We start from the raw sequence: 23,029 nt of genomic DNA, 5'->3' as shown, positions 1-23,029 counted from the left end.
CTAGTCTCCAATATGTAATCAACATACATTCATTTCAGCTCAAACTACAAAAACAGATTAATTCTAATTTCATCTTCAACATATACTAACCCATGTAGATCAAAATAAACCTAAACCACAACCATATACAATTTAATTCCATATCAGCTCAATTCATTAGCTTCATAAGCATTCATAAACACTCTACAAAGAATATGAATAATTCTTTCAAATCAATTAAGTAAAAAAATTACCTCAAAGCTTCTCTAAACTTGAATAAATCTTCAAATCAACACCACCAGTTCTCAGTTAAACCCTAACTCAGTTCCCAAATCTGTTATTCTATAATTCAAACTCAAAACATCAATCAAAGTCTTCCAATCTAGCAAACCCCTCATGTAATTCCTTGTTGTTCACCCTTAACTGAATCTCGAAATCATTCCAAGAACCCTAATTTCTTCACAGTTTCATTACATCTCAAATCATCTTCAAAAACAACACTACATTTTCAATCTAGCAACAACCCTTTAATCTTCAACTGATAACATCCCGATTAACTTACCAATTTCTAAATAAACTCAACATCAAATTCGAACCCTGACTTTCTGTTTAACCAAGAATCAACACCACTCTCATCTCTTCGCCAACACCAGCAACACCGTATAATTCATTTACTGTAACTCATCGATTGCGTCTATCGCTCCCTCTCTCGAATCAACTTTCAATCACTCAACTTCTACAGAGAAATAGCAGAAAAGAAGAAGAAGAACGGAGGAGCAGTAGAAGAGGAAAGAGAAAGAAGAAAGAAGAAAAGATAAGAATAACTTCGTCGTCCGAATTTTGGTGATAAGGCCAACGAATAATGATAAAGGAAATCACCCAAATGATATGGGATGCCCAGGTCGGCCAGACTTCCGAATGACTAATCTGCCCTTCATACTCATCCGATGATATCTTCTCCGGTATCCGATTGACGCGTTCGAGTTGTCCATTCTGCATAACTTTTCGATGTCTCTTCAGTAGTACTGATTTCGTATCTAAATCGTTGTTAGATTAATTCCTATTAATTAAAATCTATATTAACTAATCGAGTCAATCGCGGATATATCATTTCTTGATCGACTCTTAACCGGTCTAATAGCGTTGACGAGCTTGAATGTCTTTACATAAATCTCCAAGTTTTTTAGGCAATCTTACTTTATCCCAAGACATTATGTGAGGAGACATATGGTTGTTGTAATTATCCCACCAACATTTTATTTGAATTCTATCCATTTGATTAATGGTAGTATCAGGTAATTTGAGAACCAGCATTTGATACATTCCCACAGTACTAAGGACATAGTTAATATGAGTTGTTCTACCTGCCTGCGTAACCAATTTACTGTGCCAACCCTGCAATCTAGCAGTCATGTTGTCTAGAATTCCTTGACAATTTCCGTGTCTTGATATGTGCATAAGTAGAGGTATTCCCAAATACTTTTCTACGAGACCCATTTCACTTGTAAAATGTTACCGATGTTATTCTTATGATAAGTAGAAGTATGCTTACTGAAGAAGATTATTGATTTCTACATATTAATGACTTGTCTAGATGCTTGACCGAAAGAGATAAGAAGTTGTTGAAGATTACACATATGAGCTGGTGTAGCTTGCAAAAATAACAAAAGATACATATGAAAAAAACAGATGATAAATAGAAGGGCTATGTTGAGCAATTTGAATACTTTTTAGATGGCCAGATGAAATATTTTGTTGTACAAGTCTCGAAAAAGCCTCCATGATGAAGAGAAACAGATAAGGGGACAAAGGATCCCCTTTTCTAATGCCTTTAGAAGGTGCAAAGGTGGTTGTGGGAGAGCCATTAATCAACAATGAGATGTTTGTAGTAGAAATGCACTACTCAATCATTGCAATCCAAACTGAATGAAATCCAAGTTGCTTGAGAATATACTAAAAATTGCCACTTAAGTATATCAAACGCCTTGGACATATCAAGTTTCAAACCAACTAAAGCATCTTTGTTTTTCTTAGTTTTCATTGTGTGGAAAATTTCATGCGATATGATAACATTATCATAAATGTGTCTTCCCTGAACATAAGCTATTTGAGTTGGAGAGATTATTCAAGGTAAAACGTCTTTTAATCTGTTGGATAAATTTTTTAAAATGACTTTGTAACTGACATTACAAAGACTATTGGGTCCGTAATCTTCCGGTGTTTGAGGGTGAGGAATTTTAGGAATTAAAACTTGATATGTATGATTAATATCTTTGAGCATTTGATGAGAAGTACAAAAATGCTGAACTATAGCAGTTACCTATGAACCAACCATATCCCAACAATGTTGATAAAAAACATCTTAGAACCTATCATTACCAGGAGCTGCCCAAGGTCTCATATGGAAAATTACATCTTTAATTTCTGCAACATCAGGTATAGCAATAAGTCTTGAATTCTCAGCATCTGAAATACAAGGGGAAAAGTTATTTAAGATATCCAGATGTTGGAGAGGCCTTATAGTGGTAGTAATATCAAATAAATGTTTGAGAAAATTTTCTTCAGAATTTGATCTAGTATCATACCAAATATCAAGAGGACCTTTAATTGCTTGAATACTAGATTTCCTCTTATTGAAATTGGTCATAGAATGAAAATAATTTGTATTTCTGTCTGCCTCATTAAGATGAGCACCTACTTGTTGTATATAATAATATTTTTGAATAGTTAACCATTCTTGAAGAGACGTATTTAATTGTTGTACCCGAGGATGATTGGTAGAATATTCTGATCATGAAAAAGCTATAGACGTTGATGCGGATAATGAATATGAGCTTCAATATTATCAAAGGAAATCCTTTTCCATTGTTGCAAATCAGTTCTAGTATGTTTAAGCTTATAGGAAAATTGATACGAAGGAGACCCGTGAAAATTCATATTCCAGTTATTACAGATTGTAACTGAGCAATAAGGCATTTTAAACCAACATCTTTAACGCTTGAATGGATAACGTTTACCAAAATCAGGCATATAATGCAATAAAATAGGACTGCGATCTGAAGCGAGAGGTGCAATGTGTTGAAGATGAGCAGTATCATAGCTATTGATCTAATAAGAGTTAACTAAAGCTCTATCCAATCTGACAGAAGTAGGATAATCCCCAGATCTATGATTTGACCAAGTAGTATCCGAACCATGATATCCCAAATCAATTAAACATAATTGATTGACAACGTCCCTAATATGTCTAGACTGATAATTGATAGAAGGATGATTACTATGTGTCTCAAAATCATTCATGGTGAAGTTCAAATCACCAATTAATAACCAAGGAATATCAACAGAAGGATTCATATCTAATAAATACTGCCATTGGGCTTCATTCTCAATGGCATTGTTGTCACCATACATGCAAGTTAGGAGAATATCGGGTTTATGATTATGAGATGTGATGATGGCATGAATAGTATTATGAGTAGGATGCATGAGTTTTCAATCAATACCATTTTCCCACGCAAATGCAATACCTCCAGAAAGACCAATTGAATGAGCAAACCAATAATTAGGATATTTAGTATGGGATAAGAACATGTGCATCTTGGTTTGGGATTTGGTTGCAAAGATGAAGAAGATATCCGGGTCATACTGAAAAAGCGAGGGTCTAACAACCACACCCAATATTTCATTTAGGCAATCTGTATGGACTAACTCTAATATAATTCCAAGAGAATCAAGTAGACAGTCAGACTCAATCAAGGAAAATAAATCTAAGAGTTATATCTTTGTTTCTCAATGTAATCGGAAAATCAAATAGATAGAAATCAGCGAGCCAGATTATTATGAGAACCAACTTGAACGGTACAAAAGACCAATGTTCAAGTGTCAATCAATTTCAATCAACAACCAAAGGTTGGATTTACCAATTGATTGAACTACGCACAACCTGTGATATTTCAATTATATAAACAAATATAATGCAGAAAAGAAATAACACAGACACCATAAGTTTTGTTAACGAGGAAACCGCAAATACAGAAAAACCCCGGGACCTAGTCCAGATTTGAACACCACACTATATTAAGCCGCTAAAAACTATAGCCTACTACAAGTTAACTTCGGACTGGAATGTAACTGGTGAACTCTGGTTCTTGAATAGTTCGATCATAAACTCTTTCAGTAATGAAATTTCCTTTAAGAAACTTGACATATTTGTTCCTAGCGAGCAGACTAGTAAAGCTAATTCGAAAGGCTGTATCATAATAGGGTTGGAGAACATCTATACCAACATCATAATCATCAAATTCATCATCACTATCAACAGTTCTTCTACTTGAGATAGCACCACTATTATACTTTCTTCTAGACATGCTGATAAGGAATAAGCAAGAGTTTCTCGAAGACTTACTTGGGTACCCGAGCTGTTGGAAATGGTGAAGTTCCGAAACTATGATCAATTTGAAAACCGTTCTTGACCTTCAGAATAAAAATTTCTCCTGATATCAATGGTTCAAACAAATTGCAAGAAAGTTAGGAATTGAGAGAAAATAAGAGAGGGTATTCAAACCTTAGGTTTTTCTATTTCGTTCTCGAACTATTGAGAAGAAGAAGATGGAGAAGAAAACAAGAGAGAAGCTTCTCTTTATATGTGCAGCCGGCCGAACAGTTCCTGAACCGGTAAAACAAGTTCAGGTACCAGAACCAATTTTTTTATTTTTTTTTGACGGGGGAAAAACAACAGAAAAACAAAATAAAACAAAATCGAAATAGAAGACTCACTCTCTAGGATGTGAGTTATACAAGAAGGAGGGGAGGATAACCACTCGTTAGAGCGGTGATTAGTTACAGCTAAAGTTGCAACCATGTGTGCCACATTATTGGCATTTTTATTTGCGTATCTGAATTCCACATTGTTGAAGTGTCTCAGTTCATCTCTTATTTTGTTGATTGTATTTTGCAGCATCCAGAATGGTTTATACTAAGTGTATTTGAGAGCATTTATGACTATGGGAGAGTCTCCTTCCAAGATGATGTCTCTAACCCCCTTCTTTCGAGCCAACTCCACAGCTAACAGAGCCTCTTTTCCTTTAGCCTCCACTGCAGTGCAATGAGTTAAAATCTTGTTCTGACAACCCTGAAATCTAGCATTACAGTCTCTTGCTACTGCACCACATGAAAAACCCCGTGGACCAGCTGCACCATTAAAGTTAATCTTCATTTTCTGTCCATCAGGTGGCTTCCAAATATGATCTTGGTTCTCCAGCATATCTATCTCATCAGGCATAGTCTCCAAATCTTCAGCACAATTCTCCATATTGAACCATTTCATGGCTTCTTGTATTATAACATTTATCTTTGTGTTATCTCTGTTGAAGACTACTGCATTTCTGTTTTTCCAGATTGGCCACCATAAGAAAGCACCCATTCTCAATCTCACATAGTCCTCTCCTTCAGTAAGCCATTGCTTTACATAATCATGAATTGTCCTCTCTGGATGTCCTCATGTTCTTAACCCAAGTAGAGATGCAAATAATATAGCTTGTGTGGTTTGAAAGTAAAGGAATAGATGCTCTTTTATTTCTATATCATTTGCACATAATCTGCATTCATCATCTATCTCCCTTAAATGCTTCTTTATTCTCTTAGCCACTGATATACCATTTCTAAGCAATCTCCACATGAATATGTGAATTTTTGGAGGTATTTGTTTAATACTCCAGAATTTCTTCCAAGGAAAATCTTCTACTACTGATGAAGACGGAGAGCTATCAATCAAAGATTTAAGAAAGGATTTTGAAGAGAATTCACCTTTAGGATGTGGAGTCCAGATCAGTTTATCAGTTCTAGTGACTTCTGTCATGACTGGTAGATGTATCTCCATTATCTTTGCCACCTCAGATGGGTTGAACAGCTGCTGCATCTTGAATTCATCCATCTGTGTTCTTCTTTAATAATAAGATCCTCCGCCTTCATGCTTCTTTTCTCTCCTTCTACTCCACACTCAGGTCTCTTACTTAGGATTTCTGGTATCCAAGGGTCTTTCCATGCATTAATCTTCTTTCCATTCCTTACAGTCCAACAACATTTATCTCTCCTGTCTTCCCTGACAATCAGCATTTCACTCAATGTAGCTGAACATTTTGCTGGTTTTTCAACTTCCCAGAAATTTCCATTTTAACATACTTGAATCGCATAATTTGCCTCCATATATAGTCTTCATCCTCCAAGAACTTCCACACTAGCTTTGCTATCATTGCTTTGTTTAACTGCTTCACTGACCTAATTCCCAGCCCTCCCTTGTCCTTTTCAAGATCAAATTTGTCCCAATTTATAAAGTGCATCTTTTTGACCTCCTTGTCATGCCCCCACCAGAGATTCGGAATTGATCTAGTTAACTGATCCATAATAGTCTAAGGAAGCAAAGAGGCGGCCATGTAGAAAAGGGGTATCATTCCTAATTCAGTTTTGATGAGCATTGTCCTTCCAACATGAGTTAGATAGATCCTCTTCCACCCTGCAGTTTTTGACTCCATCTTGTCTTCTAAAAATTTGTGTGATTCCGTTAGATGAGATTTTTTGAGAAGCTGGTGCCCCAAGTATTTGCCTGTGTCCTTCATTTGCTTTACTCCCAATATGCCTGCTACTTCTTGATGTATTTTCAAAAGTTGTTGTAGATTGTGGTAAAAGGGGTTCTTTTCGAACTTCTGAAGGGAATAATTTTTTTTTAGATTTAAATAATTTAGAAATGTAGAAAATTCAATTAACAAGTGATATAAATTTTATGGAGAAAATAGGGGTGATGATTCCACCATTCAACAATATTTATGTAGTTTTATTTAATTTTTATTATGCAAATTTAATAATTGTTTTGATTCTAACTATTGCCAAAAGCAGATTCTCAAAATATCAAAGATTAATCGCAAGCCTTATACATCAAGAGTATAAAACTAAGCATGTATTATCAAGAGAAAATATATTTGATTAATAAAAATCATTTAAATCATTATTTTCAATGCAATTAATCATATATAAATATTGCAAAAATTAATCAAATAAAAATTACCACATAAATATTGCGAGAAAGGCTTCCCCCGTCACCCCTGGGATTGGGTTTAGATACTCATGATGAAAAACCTCTCAAGATATTTCATTGATGCTCAAAAGTTGATTGCAATGAAGAGAAATGTCAAAAAAATCAATATTCGACCGTACTTTGCGACACACAGGAAGCGTCAGGGAAGAACGATACAAATGAAGTGCTGTAAGCACTGTTTCTAAGTCGCGGGAAAGGAATTGGAAATTGTCGCAGTTAAGCGACACCTTTCAACGACTTTCCTGGAGCGTATTTTGTTCTTCGTCTTCAACTACACCAGCAGAACTCTTCTCTTCTCTGCGTGATTTTCTTTTGATTCTCTCGACTCCTAAACTTTCTCCAAAGACTCTCTAAAATTGCTAAACTCTTTAGCCTTGTATTTATAGTGTTTTAGAACAAAAATATCCGACCATAACACCGTATAATCTCCCATTAATCCCGTCATTGCTCGCTGCCCATATTTAACAATAATTTCCATTTTTGGCTTCTACACACGTTAGATTTGATCATGCACGCTCTAGTTAGCCTTCTCCACGTCTCAGCACTCTTTCAGCGCTAGTAGAACTCATCCATGCACACAAGAACTTCAATTTTGCTCGTGTTACAGTACACGTGCTCTGATTTGGGTGTGTGAATCATCACGCGTTTTCCAGCCAATTCCGATCGAACCCACTGCCCAAAATGTGTTCCTTAACCTATATCGCATCTCTCTATCAAATTTCAGCCATTGAATCGACCCGTAACCCCTTCATTTTTGTGATCAAATTCTGCCAGTTGAGAATTTCATTTCCCGCCCAAAAACAGTTTTCAAACGAAGAAGAAAGGGTGTCCCCCTATCCTGAACTGGGGTGCGAATAGCAGGTGTCCACTGAGGTGCCCCTTAACCGATAGTGAGAGTCCGAATAACAATTGTCCTTCAAGGGTGCCCCGGGCAACTTTTCGAGCCGAATTTTCCAAAAATGTTTATTTCCTAAAAATACATAAAAACACAATATTAGTACAAAAATAGAGTTCCAACAATACGGACATTGAGGAAAAATTAGACACAAAAATGCGTCTATCAAATACCCCCAAACTTATTATTTGCTAGTCCTCGAGCAAATTTATTCTAGAAAGGAAAATCATTTGAACCCCTAGATGGCCCTAGTGGCGGAGTGTTGTCTCCGGAGGGTTTACCAGAGGTGTACCCACAAAACCTTTACTCCAGACCCTAACTATCTACGCAAAATCTTGGAAAGCACTAAAGAACCTCCTTGGTTGGCATAATTAATTATATGAGGAAGTACCCTGCGAAATTCCAATACTGTACACGAGTTTTCACTCTAGCATACTAAAATTCATATAGTGACAGAGCTCTACTAAGATAGTTTCACGATGGACATCATACTCGGAGTCAGACTAATCACATGAAAAGATTAAGAAGATGGAAAAAGAAAAATGTAGATGGTTGAAAAGTGAACGGTGTTTCCCATATCTGTCTGAAGGCCTCTGCCAAGGTGAACCTAACCTAAATGACTGAGATACCGGTCTGACTAATATTACAACACACTGGATATACAAGGGAACCAGTGGTCAATAATCCTAACTCTAGGTCAACACAACTGGCATATACAAGGTACCAGTGGTCGACTTTATTAAACACACATTTATTTAAGAACTAACAACATGATTGGACCTTGTGGACCCAAGCGCATGTTTCTTGTCAGCAGATTACATGGTAATTCCCGGGATCCTGCATTCCACGCTTGTTTAGGCGACGGAGATAGGGAGAACACACCATATTGCTATCCAAGGTTAGTATTATTCCGATTGGTCTACTGGTCTGTTTTTTTTTTTTTTTTTTGAAAAGGTAACTCAGTCACTCTATTTCACCCTAGCAAAGGTAACCAACTTGAATCGTGTGCCCCACCAAATCACTTGAAATAAAAGAAAAAATAGAAAGTGAAAAGGACTCGACGAGATATGGCGAAAACTATCATGTTATTTCTACCTGAGCTCTGTGCTTTTATGAATAGACTCTATAGATGTTTCCATCTAGTCAGATTGGTTCCTCAACTCCTAAAACAAAAATGTTTCCATCCACTTAGATTGGTTAGTGCTATCCTTAATAGGCGTAAATTTCTAGGCTCTGAAGTTTATTTATTGCAACTTAAAACTAACAAAAAGTTTCTTCCCCACCCCCAAACTTAAATTTAACATTGTCCTTAATGTTCTAAAGATGAAATTAAAAGCATGAACAAGGAGAAATTGATACCACTGGAGGGAAAGAAATAAGGAAGGATATTACCGAATCACATGAGTGCGGGAGCCTCCCAGTAAATGCTAAATTTATAGTCATTAGCTAGACATCAAGTACCTCTAAAAGAATTGTCACCTTCCAAAGTCGTATACCAACAGTCGAAACAATTGTGGGTCCATAAGACCAAACAGAGCTAACACAAGCATGAGACAACTGCACTGGATTAGAAAAATGAACAGAAGGAGTACGTCCTCATCTAAGGTTTCTGTCAAGACAACTGGGTTCGCATGATTGATCTTCAAAAATGTGTCTTGATAACTAGAATCATCCGCAAAATGGGTCTCTAATACCTGGGTTACCTCCTGGACAGTATCAGGAGGATCGGGTTGCGGAGTCTGAACAAACTATAGTAATATTTCAGACGTACAAGACTCGAGTCCCAAGTTAGGGACTTCGATTAGAGATATTCGACAATCGCCAGAATCGTCTTTACCCCCAAACTTAGGGTGAACAATCTCCTCGAATGGACCAAAGTCTATGGGATGGACTCTAGGGTCCATAAAGTCGGCACAATAACTAGATTCTTTTGGGGATTGTTCATCTAAATGAACAATATCCTCGTATGATGGATTATTAAAGAAAATCTTTAGCATAGGCTCATCAGCTAAGGTGTTTGTCAAGTCTACCTCCTCTGAAGCACTGGGGGTTCATCAAACAATGAATTATCAAGCATATTGCAAGCTAACTGATCAGGTACTAGAGTGCTAATCATGTTCACCATTTCTAAATCATCTATCTCAGAAGACTTAATGACATTGAAGACATTTAGCCCAGTAGTCATATTACCAAAAGATATGTTCATAAGTCCGGTTCTACAATTGATGATAGCATTAGATGTGGCTAAGAATGGGCGACCTAAAATCACCGGGATGTGAGCACTTGGGTCCTGAACTGGTTGGGTGTCTAGAACAACAAAATCCACTGGATAGATAAATTTATCAACCTCAATCAGAACATCCTCTATGACACCACGAGGGACTTTGACAAACCTATCAGCTAATTGTAGTGTCATTTTGGTCGGTTTCAGCTTACCAAGACCTAGCTAGTTGTATACATGATATGGGAGTAAGTTAACACTAGCTCCTAAGTCAAGTAATGCCTTATCGACCATGTGATTACCAATTGCACAAGATATGGTAGGGCATCCAGGGTCCTTGTACTTAGGGAGTGTTTGGTTCAGAAGAATTGAACTTACTTGACCAGCTAAAAAGGCTTTCTTATGGACATTAAGCTTACGCTTCCGTGTACAAAGATCCTTAAGGAACTTGGAATAAGCCGGTAGTTGCCTAATTGCCTCTAGTAACGGAAGGTTTATGGTAACTTTCTTAAAAACCTCCATTATGTCATTGAAGTTGGATTCATTTTTCGTTGGTACTAGCAACCGTGGGAATGGGGATCTGGGAACGAAGTGAGGCTCAACAGGACCCTCATTGGTCTCTTTAGAGACTCTATCAGTCTCTTCATTCTCTGGCTCTGCAGGGTGCACTACAACATGTTCACTATCAGGCATGGCAACCTTGTTGTCAACTTTCTTTCCACTTCTAAGGGTTGTAATAGCATTCACATGATCATAAGATCTTCCTCCTATTTCATGAACTCCTTTAGGATTAGGTTGTGTTTGACTAGGAAACTTTCCATCTTCTCTCTCACTTATAAACTTAGATATTTGTCCTACTTGAAGTTTTAATTCGGCAAGACTTTAGGAATTATCCTTCAATTCTTGCCTAGTTTCTTGTTGAAAGCTCATGTGGTTCTTTGATAGCATTATGAGATTTTACTCTAAGGCAGAGATCTTTTTCTCGGAAGTGTTCTGAAACTGAGTATGACCTGAAGAGTTCTGAAAACCAAATCCTGGGGGAGGCTGAAAATTACTAGATTGGCCTTGATTCTGACCCTTAGACCAAGAAAAATTAGGATGGTTTCTCCAACCAGGATTGTAGGTCTCTGAGTATGGGTCAATCTTCTGACGGTTCTCAAACCTAGAATTGTTATAGACAGCATGAGCTTGCTCTTCACTAACCTTACCTTCCCAAAATGAATTATCGGGCTCTATTCCACAACTAGATACTTGAGAGGCTCTATTAGGTTCAACAAGGGACCTATTTTTAGACTGACCCATTTCCAAAGCTTCTAACCTTCTAGACAAAGCAGCAAACTTAGCATCAGACGCAAAACTCGTATCTACCACATTTGTGCTACTTCTATTGACCAAGAGTCTTTTAGGGGGTTCAACACAAGATTCCCACTGTTGGGATTTTTCATCGATAACTTCTAAGAAGGTAAAAGCATCATCAGCACTTTTACTAGTGAACTCACCAGCGCACATAGACTCAACCATGGCTTTGGTCAAATAGTCTAAACCATCATAAATAATTTGTACGAGTTTCATCTTATCAAATCCATGGTGAGGACACTGAGATAGGAGATCATTGAATCTCTCTAAAAATCTATAAAGAGACTCTCCCTCTTGTTGCACACTAGCACTAATTGTCTGCCTAACAGCTGCAGTTTTATGCTTAGAGTAGAATTTCATATAGAAAGCGGCAATAAGTTCCTGCCATGTTTCAATGGATTCAGATGGTAGGTTGTTCAGCCAGGTCTTGGCTTTATCTCTCAAGGAAAATGGAACATCTTAAGTTTCAAGACTTCATCAGTAAGGTCTCTTATTCTAATTGTCCCACAAATTTCCTCAAAGTCCCTAATATGGAAATAAGGGTTCTCATCATCTTTTCCTAAGAATATAGGGATCATCTGGAGAATACTAGGTTTCATCTCGAAATTAGCCGTAGTAGCTGGCAATTTAATGCACGAAGCTCGGTTGGTCCTAGTTGGGAACATGTAATCTTTCAAAGTTGCCATCGCTGGCACAACAGAAGCACTAGGGGTACTTTCCTCACGAAGACACAGATTCTCAAAACTGAAGTTTCTAAAAACAGGGCTCTCAAAAGAACAATCTTCGAGCTCCCTGCTTATATCAGAAGAACTACTAGGTTTTTCGCTAATCAATCGACCTAGAGTATCTCTTTTCCAAGCCCTATTAAAAAAATCGGGCATACACTAAAAAAATCAAAAAGAAATAAAAATCCTAACAGCAAGGTTCTATCAATCACACAGCAGGATGACTCGACTTTACCACAACAAACCTAGAGATTTCTAGCAAACAACAAGCATGATGGATCACTTAGATTGTTTCTAGACTAGCTTCTATATCTCGAAAGGGAATTCGTTACAATTTAAGCAAACCGAGTCAATCCGAGTCAAAGTAAGTTGAATCGAGGCGAGGGAAGCTTAGTGGAGCTTTGATACCCAAGGCCTCACCGCAGTACAAGGCGGCGCAGTCACGCATTTAACTCACAAAAACCGTCATGAACTTAGAAGTATGCTAAAAGAATAACCAATATCCTTCGAAACTTTTTCCTAACAAGCTCGATACCCTATAGGTCTCTTTCTAATAAGATTTTAAAGCTTGGGTTCGCGTTAGGTTTTGTTCTCCTAAAGCGGGCAAGAAGGGAGCGGTGATGAAATCCGAACCCTTATCTTGTTTAGGACAGTCCTTTCCCTTTACTAGGAAAATAAAGACAGTCCGGTTCGTCCTCAAATAATTAGCACCTTAAGGAGTACAGTAACTCGCTTGCAGGGGATTCGCGAGTGTTTCGATTGGACTTACCTCCCGTACCAGACGGGGGATGAACCGTTGTTTTCGACTCGGGCCACGACTCCTATGCCGTGTGCGAACCCGAGGGGCCGAGGTGATATTGTAATCACCGTCCTTCCCTGCACACAGTTTGTATTTAACTACCCTTCCGTAGGGTTTAAAAAAAATAATAAATTCCAAGAGTCCAGTCCAAAGTCCAAATAAAGTAAAGTGCAAAAGAAAAAGAAAAATAACCTAAAAAAAATATATAAAAATCTCTCTCTTTTTTTTTCTCTCTTTTCTATATATAAAACAAAACAAAAAAAAAATCCTCTTTCGCTCCTTTCGCTTTAAGCTTTTCCTTCCAAGGTCCTTAGTACTCCACTTCGAACCTGCAAATCAAAGACAAAAAGAAACGTAAAAAGGAAAAAAAAAATAATAAACCTAAAAAACAAAAAATCTACCTAAGCACAGGTCCGCATCGGCGGCGCCAAAATTTGATGTATTTTCAAAAGTTGTTGTAGATTGTGGTAAAAGGGGTTCTTTTCGAACTTGTGAAGGGAATAATTTTTTTTTAGATTTAAATAATTTAGAAATGTAGAAAATTCAATTAACAAGTGATATAAATTTTATGGAGAAAATAGGGGTGATGATTCCACCATTCAACAATATTTATGTAGTTTTATTTAATTTTTATTATGCAAATTTAATAATTGTTTTGATTCTAACTATTGCCAAAAGCAGATTCTCAAAATATCAAAGATTAATCGCAAGCATAATACATCAAAAGTATAAAACTAAGCATGTATTATCAAGAGAAAATATATTTGATTAATAAAAATCATTTAAATCATTTATTTTCAATGCAATTAATCATATATAAATATTGCAAAAATTAATCAAATAAAAATTACCACATAAATATTGCGAGAAAGGCTTCCTCCGTCACCCTTGGGATTGGGTTTAGCTACTCATGATGAAAAACCTCTCAAAATATTTCATTGATGCTCAAAAGTTGATTACAATGAAGAGAAATGTCAAAAAAATCAATATTCGACCGTACTTTGCGACACACAGGAAGCGTCAGGGAAGAACGATACAAATGAAGTGCTGTAAGCACTGTTTCTAAGTCGCGGGAAAGGAATTGGAAATTGTCGCTGTTAAGCGACACCTTTCAACGACTTTCCTGGAGCGTATTTTGTTCTTCGTCTTCAACTACACCAGCAGAACTCTTCTCTTCTCTGCGTGATATTCTTTTGATTCTCTCGACTCCTAAACTTTCTCCAAAGACTCTCTAAAATTGCTAAACTCTTTAGCCTTGTATTTATAGTGTTTTAGAACAAAAATATCCGACCATAACACCGTATAATCTCCCATTAATCCCGTCATTGCTCGCTGCCCATATTTAACAATAATTTCCATTTTTGGCTTCTACACACGTTAGATTTGATCCTGCACGCTCTAGTTAGCCTTCTCCACGTCTCAACACTCTTTCACCGCTAGTAGAACTCCTCCATGCACACAAGAACTTCAATTTTGCTCGTGTTACAGTACACGTGCTCTGTTTTGGGTGTGTGAATCATCACGCGTTTTCCAGCCAATTCCGATCGAACCCACTGCCCAAAATGTGTTCGTTAACCTATATCACATCTCTCTATCAAATTTCAGCCATCGAATCGACCCGTAAGCCTTTCATTTTTGTGATTAAATTCTGCCAGTTGAGAATTTCATTTCCCGCCAAAAAACAGTTTTCAAACGAAGAAGAAAGGGTGTCTCCCTATCCTGAACTGGGGTGCGAATAGCAGGTGTCCACTGAGGTGCCCCTTAACCGATAGTGAGAGTCCGAATAACAATTGTCCTTCAAGGGTGCCCCGGGCAACTTTTCGAGCCGAATTTTCCAAAAATATTTATTTCCTAAAAATACATAAAAACACAATATTAGTACAAAAATAGAGTTCCAACAATACGGACATTGAGGACAAATTAGACACAAAAATGCGTCTATCACTTCTACGCTTCTTTGGCCTTTTACCCCTTTACGGAAGTATACAACTGATTTCTGCATGTTTACACTCTGACCCGACCAAGCAGCGTATATTTGTAGAATTTGAAGCAGAGTTTGTAAAGTTCTGTTGTCCAGAGTTCCAAAGAGGAGTAGATCATCTGCAAACATGAGATGAGATACCACTGGAGCTCCCCTACTTGCTCTATATCCATTATACAATACATTTTCCTCCATTTTTCTCATCAGCCAAGATAACCCTTGGGAGAAAAGTATAAATAGAAATGGGGACAAGGGACAACCTTTCCTTAGTCCCTTTCGCTTACAAAATGACCTTCATCCTGACCACTTACAACATTGAAAAGATAGCCGTGCTAACACAGTGCATAATTATCTCATGAGTGTGGCCTATAATTCCAAAAATTCTGAAACAGTGACTTAAGAATCTCCAGCTAATTCTATCATAGGCTTTACTAATATCTATTTTAAGAGCAAACGCCCCAAGGATGGAATTTGAGTTTGACATGGAATGAAACATTTCTTTAGCTGTCACAATGTTATCTATGATCTGTATCCCAGGAATGAAGGCTGACTGAGCTTTATCTACTAGTTTATCTAGGTGCCCTTTTATTCTTTGTGAAAGGATTTTTGTTATGACTTTATACATGATATTAGTCAGGGATAGGGGTCTGAAATCAGAAGGAATAGAGGGGTTTTTTACCTATGGCACTAACACAATGTTTGTGTGGTTTATCCCCTATGGTAGAGTTGCTGTGACAAAGCAGTGTTGAATGGTCTTGGTGACCTCCTTTCCAATAGTTTCCCAGCAACTTTTGTAGAAGATAGCTGGCATTTGATGCGTGTCGTAAGTGCAATCAAATTAATAATCTTATTCCCACATAATTAACTGGTAATATAATGGAAGTAAGGATCGTTCCCACGAAGAGCAGTGAGTTTTAGTTGTCAAAATGTCACAGAGGGGAGGTTTTTTTTAGATTGTGAACAAAATAAATAATCAAAGCAAATAAAATTGTATTGTAATCAATAGAGAGAGATATGATCGAGGAATCCTTCTTCGTATATAAACCGCCAATGAGTTATTATAGTTGCCTACTCGTCGTTAATCATAGATTATCACCAACCGTAGAATAACAGCTAGATCAGTATTATCCCCTAAATTCCTTATATCACTAGATACGGAAGTTCTCGCCTACCAGATTCTATTCAATGAACCACCAAGTAGTAGATCACTCAAGGAGTAATCCAATCGAATGCTTTATCTTTTTCGAGTTTATAGGTCGATCCTACTAGTTAGACTCTTAGATCAAGGTCCACTTTTTAGTGTTGTTTATACACACAGTCGCTCCACAGAATCCCTCTGTAAGGTTTTGTGTTCTCTACTTGTGTACAAGTTATTTAACGATTACTTATCTCCTAACTCAATATTAGCAATAGATTGAATCAACAAATCAATTTAGTTGACCACCTAAACAATCTATCAATCAATCATAAATATTCAAATATTATAAACAAACGATAATCATATGAAGAACTTCAAAGTAGATTAATATAATAACTCAAATCTTGTTTACAACTTAGAATTCATCCTCAATCAATAGGTTTTTAGCTACCCATGGATGTAGAAACATCCATGATATACATATGAGAAAAGTAAAGAGATAACGTTACGATTGATAATCGCTCCGTATGATTCTTCTCTCCAAACCCTAACAATTTTCGTGACCTAATGATATGATTTCACATAACCTAATACCTTTTTATAGGTTTACATTGCTTGGCCTTCACGTATTTAGTTTGGTTTAGGAACCCGACCCAAAAATATGACCTAACGACTCCAAACGTTCCCTTAGGCCTTCCAAAGTGTAAATACACGTTTCCCATTTGCTAAGTGCGCGAACCCAGTATGCAAACTTCAAAATCCAGCAGAAATTTTCTGAATTAAGTCTGTGAACCCAGTCCGCGAACCTAGTTCGCGGACTTCACTGTCCTCGGTATTTGATAAAAACTGTTTTGGCAACAACTTCTTCATCCGAACTTGGAATGACCTCATTCGTTTTGAATTTTTTTTTATATTTCAATTATCTTCAAGATGATGATGAGAAATCCTTAATTTGAATGAGTTAAGATCGGTATTTGGCCCGAGTCTTGATTTTGAGCGTTTTGCTCCTTTTCGTCGCACTTCTTCCACTTCTCCTGGACTTTGGCACTTGGATACTTGGAATACTTCTATTCTTATATATTTTCAGAACTTTGTAGCTCCTTTGTGGATGATTCACCTAACAGAGGCAAACAAGAGAAAACAAGAGTAATAATACGAAAATATGCAAGAATAATAGCTAAAACAAGTATGGAATGGACACTAAAATCATATGAATTATGCACTTATCAAATTCCCCAACACTTAGCTTTTGCTAGTCCTCGAGCAAACTAAATAAAACTGATCCTAAATACAACAACTCCATGTCGCGAGGATACGGTTACTCTTAGCATGAATAACATGCCTTTAAACCCCTAGGTGTCCCCAGTGGACGAGTTATAGACTCGTGAGGGCTTACAAGAGTTATACCCACAAAACCTACTCAAATCTCTCGCCTTGGAAGAACCACTAAGGATAGACACAAAGTAGAAAGCCAAATAATTAGCTTGCGTATTTTCTTTAGCTGCAAACATCCCACATATATTCCAATCCGCACACATAAGCAATTACTTACGCATGTCATTCAACCTGATTGCAAAATTTTACTAAGATAGTCATTGTACTTGTTACAACGTTTGTCACAACACTCGCTATCTGAAATCACATGGATAGATAAGATAATGGAAATAGAATAGTGAATGGTGCAAATGTTGTCTTAAGTGAAAGATGTTACCCACAATACTTGTATGAATGTCGTCAAAGGATATTTATTTATAGCGCAATAGTTTAGAGAAGCACCCATTTAACCCGACCACATGATTAGATACTCTAAGCGCATGTTCCTTTTCAGCAAGTACATGATAGTTCCCTTGGATCCTGCGTTCCACGCTTGCTTAGGCGACGAGACAGGGACAACATTTCACACATACTGCCATCAAAGTGTCAAGAACCTCATCAATAGTCTTTTTGACTTGCTATATAATGATGATATGGTTTTTGTTTTCATCGACTATGATTATCCGCGATTCCGGACCTATCACTTATTAGTGTCGATAAAAGAAGAGGAGCCTTATTTATATATAATTTTCTTTTCTTTTTCTATTTTCTTTTTATTTTATTTTTTCGGCTCACTCTTTATGAGTGTAAGACAATTGTCTTATGGAACTTTTATATAAACTCAACCAATGATTACCTTGCTACAACATCCACGACAGTATCAGGATCCCACCAAATCACTTTAGAGAAACATATAACTGCAAAAATAAAAAGAAAGTGATTCAGTAATGATTAATAGCGAGGATGAATCTTTCAAACGACTACCATGGCTTAGTTTCACATTCAATTATGAACGTATATATTTAAGAATTGAAATAAATGGAACTTAATCTATAGCTTAAAGAACTGCTTCAACCTTAAAAGGTTTAGAGTGTCATCCTAAATAGCTCATAATTAACTCCAAAAGATGAAGTCTCAAGAATGCAAGAAATCAAAGAGTATGATTTTTTTTTAATGTGTATATGCAAATAGTATGATACTAAATTCTCCCCCACACTTAAATTCAACATTGTCCTCAATGTTCAAAACCGAAAATTCTGAAATCTGACGTAACAATAAATTAAACTCGAAATATGTACCAATGGGTAGGTAACTAGGCAAACAATCCTAAATGAAAGTTGTTCTATTACTTCTTTTATATAAAGTGTAAAAAGGGAACATCATTTCGATGAAATCTATGACTTTGATGGCCTCCGGACTGACTGTCATGCAATCTGAAAAAGTTCTGGATAAATATCGAAACTCAAATGTCCAGGCCTATCGTTCCAACTTAACAGACTCCGAATTCAGATTTTTTTTTGTAAAAGAAAGATGAGTCTGTCCTATTTAAAAGTTAGTGTCAACCACTCAAATCGGACTCCGTATGAAGTATCGAGAGCTATTTTCGTAACAAGTGCGCAGTCAGAATTTTCTGACGAGAATTCGTCAAAACTTTCATTATAGATATAGGACTTGTAAAATCTAAGATGGGAATGCAAGATATGATATGCAAAACTAAAAAAAAAAGGGATAGAGATACGAAACCGATGGGTTGCCTCCCATTTAGCGCTTAGTTTAATGTTCTCAGCCCGACTTGGCATTCCGTCAATTATTCCTCCAGAGGGAGATAATCATGAAATTCTTGCACATCCATATCCACATAAGAAATGCTTTCATAATATGTCTTCAATATATGGCCGTTCACCTTTAAATTTGTTCCATCTTTAAGGCTATAAATTTCAACTGCGCCATGAGAATAAACATTAGTAACAACATACGGTCCAATCCATCTGGACCTTAGCTTACCAGGAAATAATTTAAGACGAGAATAAAATAAAAGAACTTTTTGACCCACAACAAAACTCTTTCGAGAAATCATCTTGTCATGGAAAAGTTCGTCTTTTCCTTGTAAATACGAGAACTCTCGTAAGCATCATTACGTATCTCCTCTAGCTCATTAAGTTGTAACTTCCTATGTTTCCCCGCATTGTCATAATCCATGTTGCACATCTTTATTTCCCAATATGCCTTGTGTTCAAGTTCAACCGGAGATGACAAGATTTTCCATAAACCAACCGATATGGAGACATACCAATCGGTGTTTTGTACGCCGTTCTATATGCCCAAAGTGCATCGTTAAGCCTATAACTCCAATCTTTCCGTCAAGTGTTCACGGTTTCCTCAAGAATGTATTTAATCTCACGGTTTGAGATTTCGGCTTGCCCACTAGTTTGTGGGTGATACGGCGTACCAACCTTGTGTGTTATATTGTACTTCTTGAGTAGAGCATGGAATGATCTCTGAAAATGTGAACCTCCGTCACTGATAACCACTCTTGGCGTACCATGTCTAGAAAAAATATATTCCTTCACAAACTCACAAACAACTTGAGAATCATTATTAGGGGCGGATTTAGCTTCCACCCATTTCGAAACATAATCCACATCAAGAAGTATATAAAATTTTCCATTAGAATTGACAAAAGGACCCATAAAATCAATTCCCCACACATAAAATACTTCAACAACAAGAATTGGTGTGAGTGGCATTTGATTTCGAGCATCTAGATTGCCCGTTCGTTGATATCTATCACAAGATTTGCAAAAAATATATGCATCCTCAAATAAGGTAGGTCAATAAAATCCACTTTCAAGTACTTTGAAAGCGGTACTTTTAGAACCAAAGTGACCACCACATGCATAAGTATGACAAAAATTAAGAATTGATTGAAATTCAGAATTAGGTACTCACCTGCGGATGATTTGATCAGAACCGTATTTCCACAGGTATGGTTCATCCCATACATACTGCTTGGATATTTTCTTAAGCTTAAGTTTTTAAAAATTAGACATTGTACTAGGTACTTGTCTTGTCACCAAGTAGTTCACTATATCCGCGTATCAAGGTGTCGAATCTTCAATTGAGAAAAGTTGTTCGTCTGGAAAATGATCTTGTAAAGGAAGTTCTTCTTCGGAAACAACAAGTCTACTTAGGTGATCCGCAACAGTATTTTCAACACCTCTTTTATCCTTTATTTCATAATCAAATTCTTGCAATATTAGAATCCACCGTATAAGTCTTGGCTTAGCTTCTTTCTTCTTTAGTAGGTACCAAAGTGTTGCATGATCGAAATATACAATCACCTTTGTACCCACCAAATATGATCTAAATTTTTCTAATGCAAACACTATAACCAAAAATTCTTTTTCGATGGTAGAATAGTTGATTTGTGCATCATTTAGGGTCCTAGATGCATAATAAATCACATGAGACAGCTTGTCTACTCTTTGACCCAAAACGGCTCTAACTGCATAGTCACTTGCATCACACATTAATTCAAATGGCAAACTCCAATCTGGTGACTTGATAATTGGTGCAGTTGTCAACAATTCTTTAAATTTATCAAAGGCATCCTTGCACTCCTTGTTGAAGTCAAAAATAACCTCCTTTTGCAACAATTTGCACATTGGCATTGAGATTTTGGAGAAATCCTTGATAAACCGCCTGTAAAAACCTGCATGACCAAGAAAAGAACGAATTTCCCTTACCGAAGTGGGATATTGTAAGTTTCTTATCAAATCTATCTTTGCTTTGTTAACTTCAAGCCCTCGAGAGGGCACAATGTGACCTAGCACTATACCATGGTTTACCATAAAGTGAAATTTCTCCCAATTTAAAACAAGATTAGTGTCTATGCATCTTTTAAGCACAAGTTCAAGATTTTGTAAACAAATATCAAATGAATCACCATAAACACTAAAATCATCCATAAATACCTCAATGATGCGTTCCACATAGTCAGAAAATATACTAACCATACACCTCTGAAAAGTGGCAGGCGCATTGCAAAGACCAAACGACATTCGCCTATAAGCAAACGTACCAAAAGGACAAGTGAAAGTAGTCTTCTCTTGATCTTCTGGTGCAATAACAATCTGATTGTAGCCCGAATAATCATCCAAAAAGCAATAATGTGAGTGTCCCGCTAACCTCTCTAACATCTGATCAATGAAAGGCAAAGGAAAGTGATCCTTTCAGGTTGCATCATTAAGCTTTCTGTAGTCTATGCACATTCTCCATCCTATTTGAACTCTTGTAGGAACGAGTTCATCATCTTGATTTCTAACAACAATGACGCCTGATTTCTTAGGTACTACCTGTACCGGACTAACCCATTTGCTATCAGAAATTAGGTAAATTACCTCCACACTTAGTAATTTGAGGATCTCTTTCTTCACGACTTTCATAATTGGGGGGTTAAGACTACGCTGAGCATCACGTACATGCTTAAAATCATGTTCCGTTAGGATTCTATGCATGCACATGGATGGACTAATTCCTTTGATATCAGCAATTGTCTACCCAATAGCCGTTTTGTGCTCTTTCAGAACCCTAAATATACGTTCTTCTTGTATTGGGGTGAGATTATTTGAAACAATCACCGGAAGTTCTTCTTTGTCACCCAAGTACGCATACTTTAGGTGTCCTGGAAGCGGCTTCAATTCTAGTTTCGGTGCCTGCACAATAGAAGGTAATGGAACCTCATCAGTTATGCGTAACGAAATATAAGAAATATTACTCGTTTTTGCTTCTTGTATTGCTATTAAGGCACCACACATATCTACTAGCTCTTTGGTTAAGCAAACGTCCAGGTTCGGCTGTCTGTGAAGGTCCAAATCAATATTGTTTCGTAACACAACTCCAAGTTCATCTTTATTATTCAAATCAAACATTTGTGCACTAACGAACCAATAACATCAATAGAGAAAGCTGAGTGAACATCACTAGGATAGCGCATGGTTTCAAAAATATTGAAACGTATTATGTTCTTATCAAATTCCATAGTGAGTGCACCACTATCAACATCAATCTTCATCTTTGCAGTTTTCATGAACGGTCTCCCAAGAAGTAACGAAGTAGATGAACAATTATCTCCATTGTGCATATCCACAATGTAAAAATCAACCGGAAAGATTAACTGATTCACTTGAACTAACACATCCTCCACGACTCCCTTAGGATATATATTGGACTTGTTATCAATTAAATAATAATATTTGCCTCTTTTAAAGGTCCAAGATTCAAAGAATCACAAACATCGGCTGACATAACACTTATGGAAGCTCCCAAATCAAGCAAAGCACGCTCGAATCGTCGGTTACCAATGGTAACGGGAACTGTGGAGCTGCTAGGATCTTCACACTTTGTAGGCATCTTCTTTAGTAACATAGCCGTAACGCTTTCACCCACTTGAGTGATCTCATTAGCAATCAACCTATCCTTCCTTGTGTACAAATCCTTCAAAACCTTGGCATACCTGGGTACACTTCTGA

The 23,029-nt window shown here is 36.9% G+C and overlaps 2 protein-coding genes across 2 annotated transcripts; both read right to left on the bottom strand.

The window, feature by feature from the left end:
* Positions 1-1,113: 1,113 nt before the first annotated feature.
* LOC113350861 lies at positions 1,114-1,476 on the bottom strand. Its single transcript, XM_026594968.1, has one exon. The coding sequence runs from the start codon at positions 1,474-1,476 to the stop codon at positions 1,114-1,116; it is 363 nt and encodes a 120-aa protein (XP_026450753.1).
* Positions 1,477-4,954: 3,478 nt separating this feature from the next.
* Positions 4,955-5,401, bottom strand: LOC113350860. Its single transcript, XM_026594967.1, has one exon. It carries the CDS (start codon positions 5,399-5,401, stop codon positions 4,955-4,957), a length of 447 nt encoding a protein of 148 aa, XP_026450752.1.
* Positions 5,402-23,029: the final 17,628 nt, after the last annotated feature.

Source organism: Papaver somniferum, chromosome 2, assembly GCF_003573695.1.
Source record: "Papaver somniferum cultivar HN1 chromosome 2, ASM357369v1, whole genome shotgun sequence".
Classification (NCBI taxonomy): domain Eukaryota; kingdom Viridiplantae; phylum Streptophyta; class Magnoliopsida; order Ranunculales; family Papaveraceae; genus Papaver; species Papaver somniferum.
Note: the sequence above shows the minus strand (reverse complement) of the source record. Positions and strands in the feature narration are given on the sequence as shown.

What these genes read in the sequence shown, in the direction of transcription:
- LOC113350861 (XM_026594968.1), bottom strand. Translation starts at nt 1,476, where the DNA reads ATGGGTCTCGTAGAAAAGTATTTGGGAATACCTCTACTTATGCACATA.
- LOC113350860 (XM_026594967.1), bottom strand. Translation starts at nt 5,401, where the DNA reads ATGGGTGCTTTCTTATGGTGGCCAATCTGGAAAAACAGAAATGCAGTA.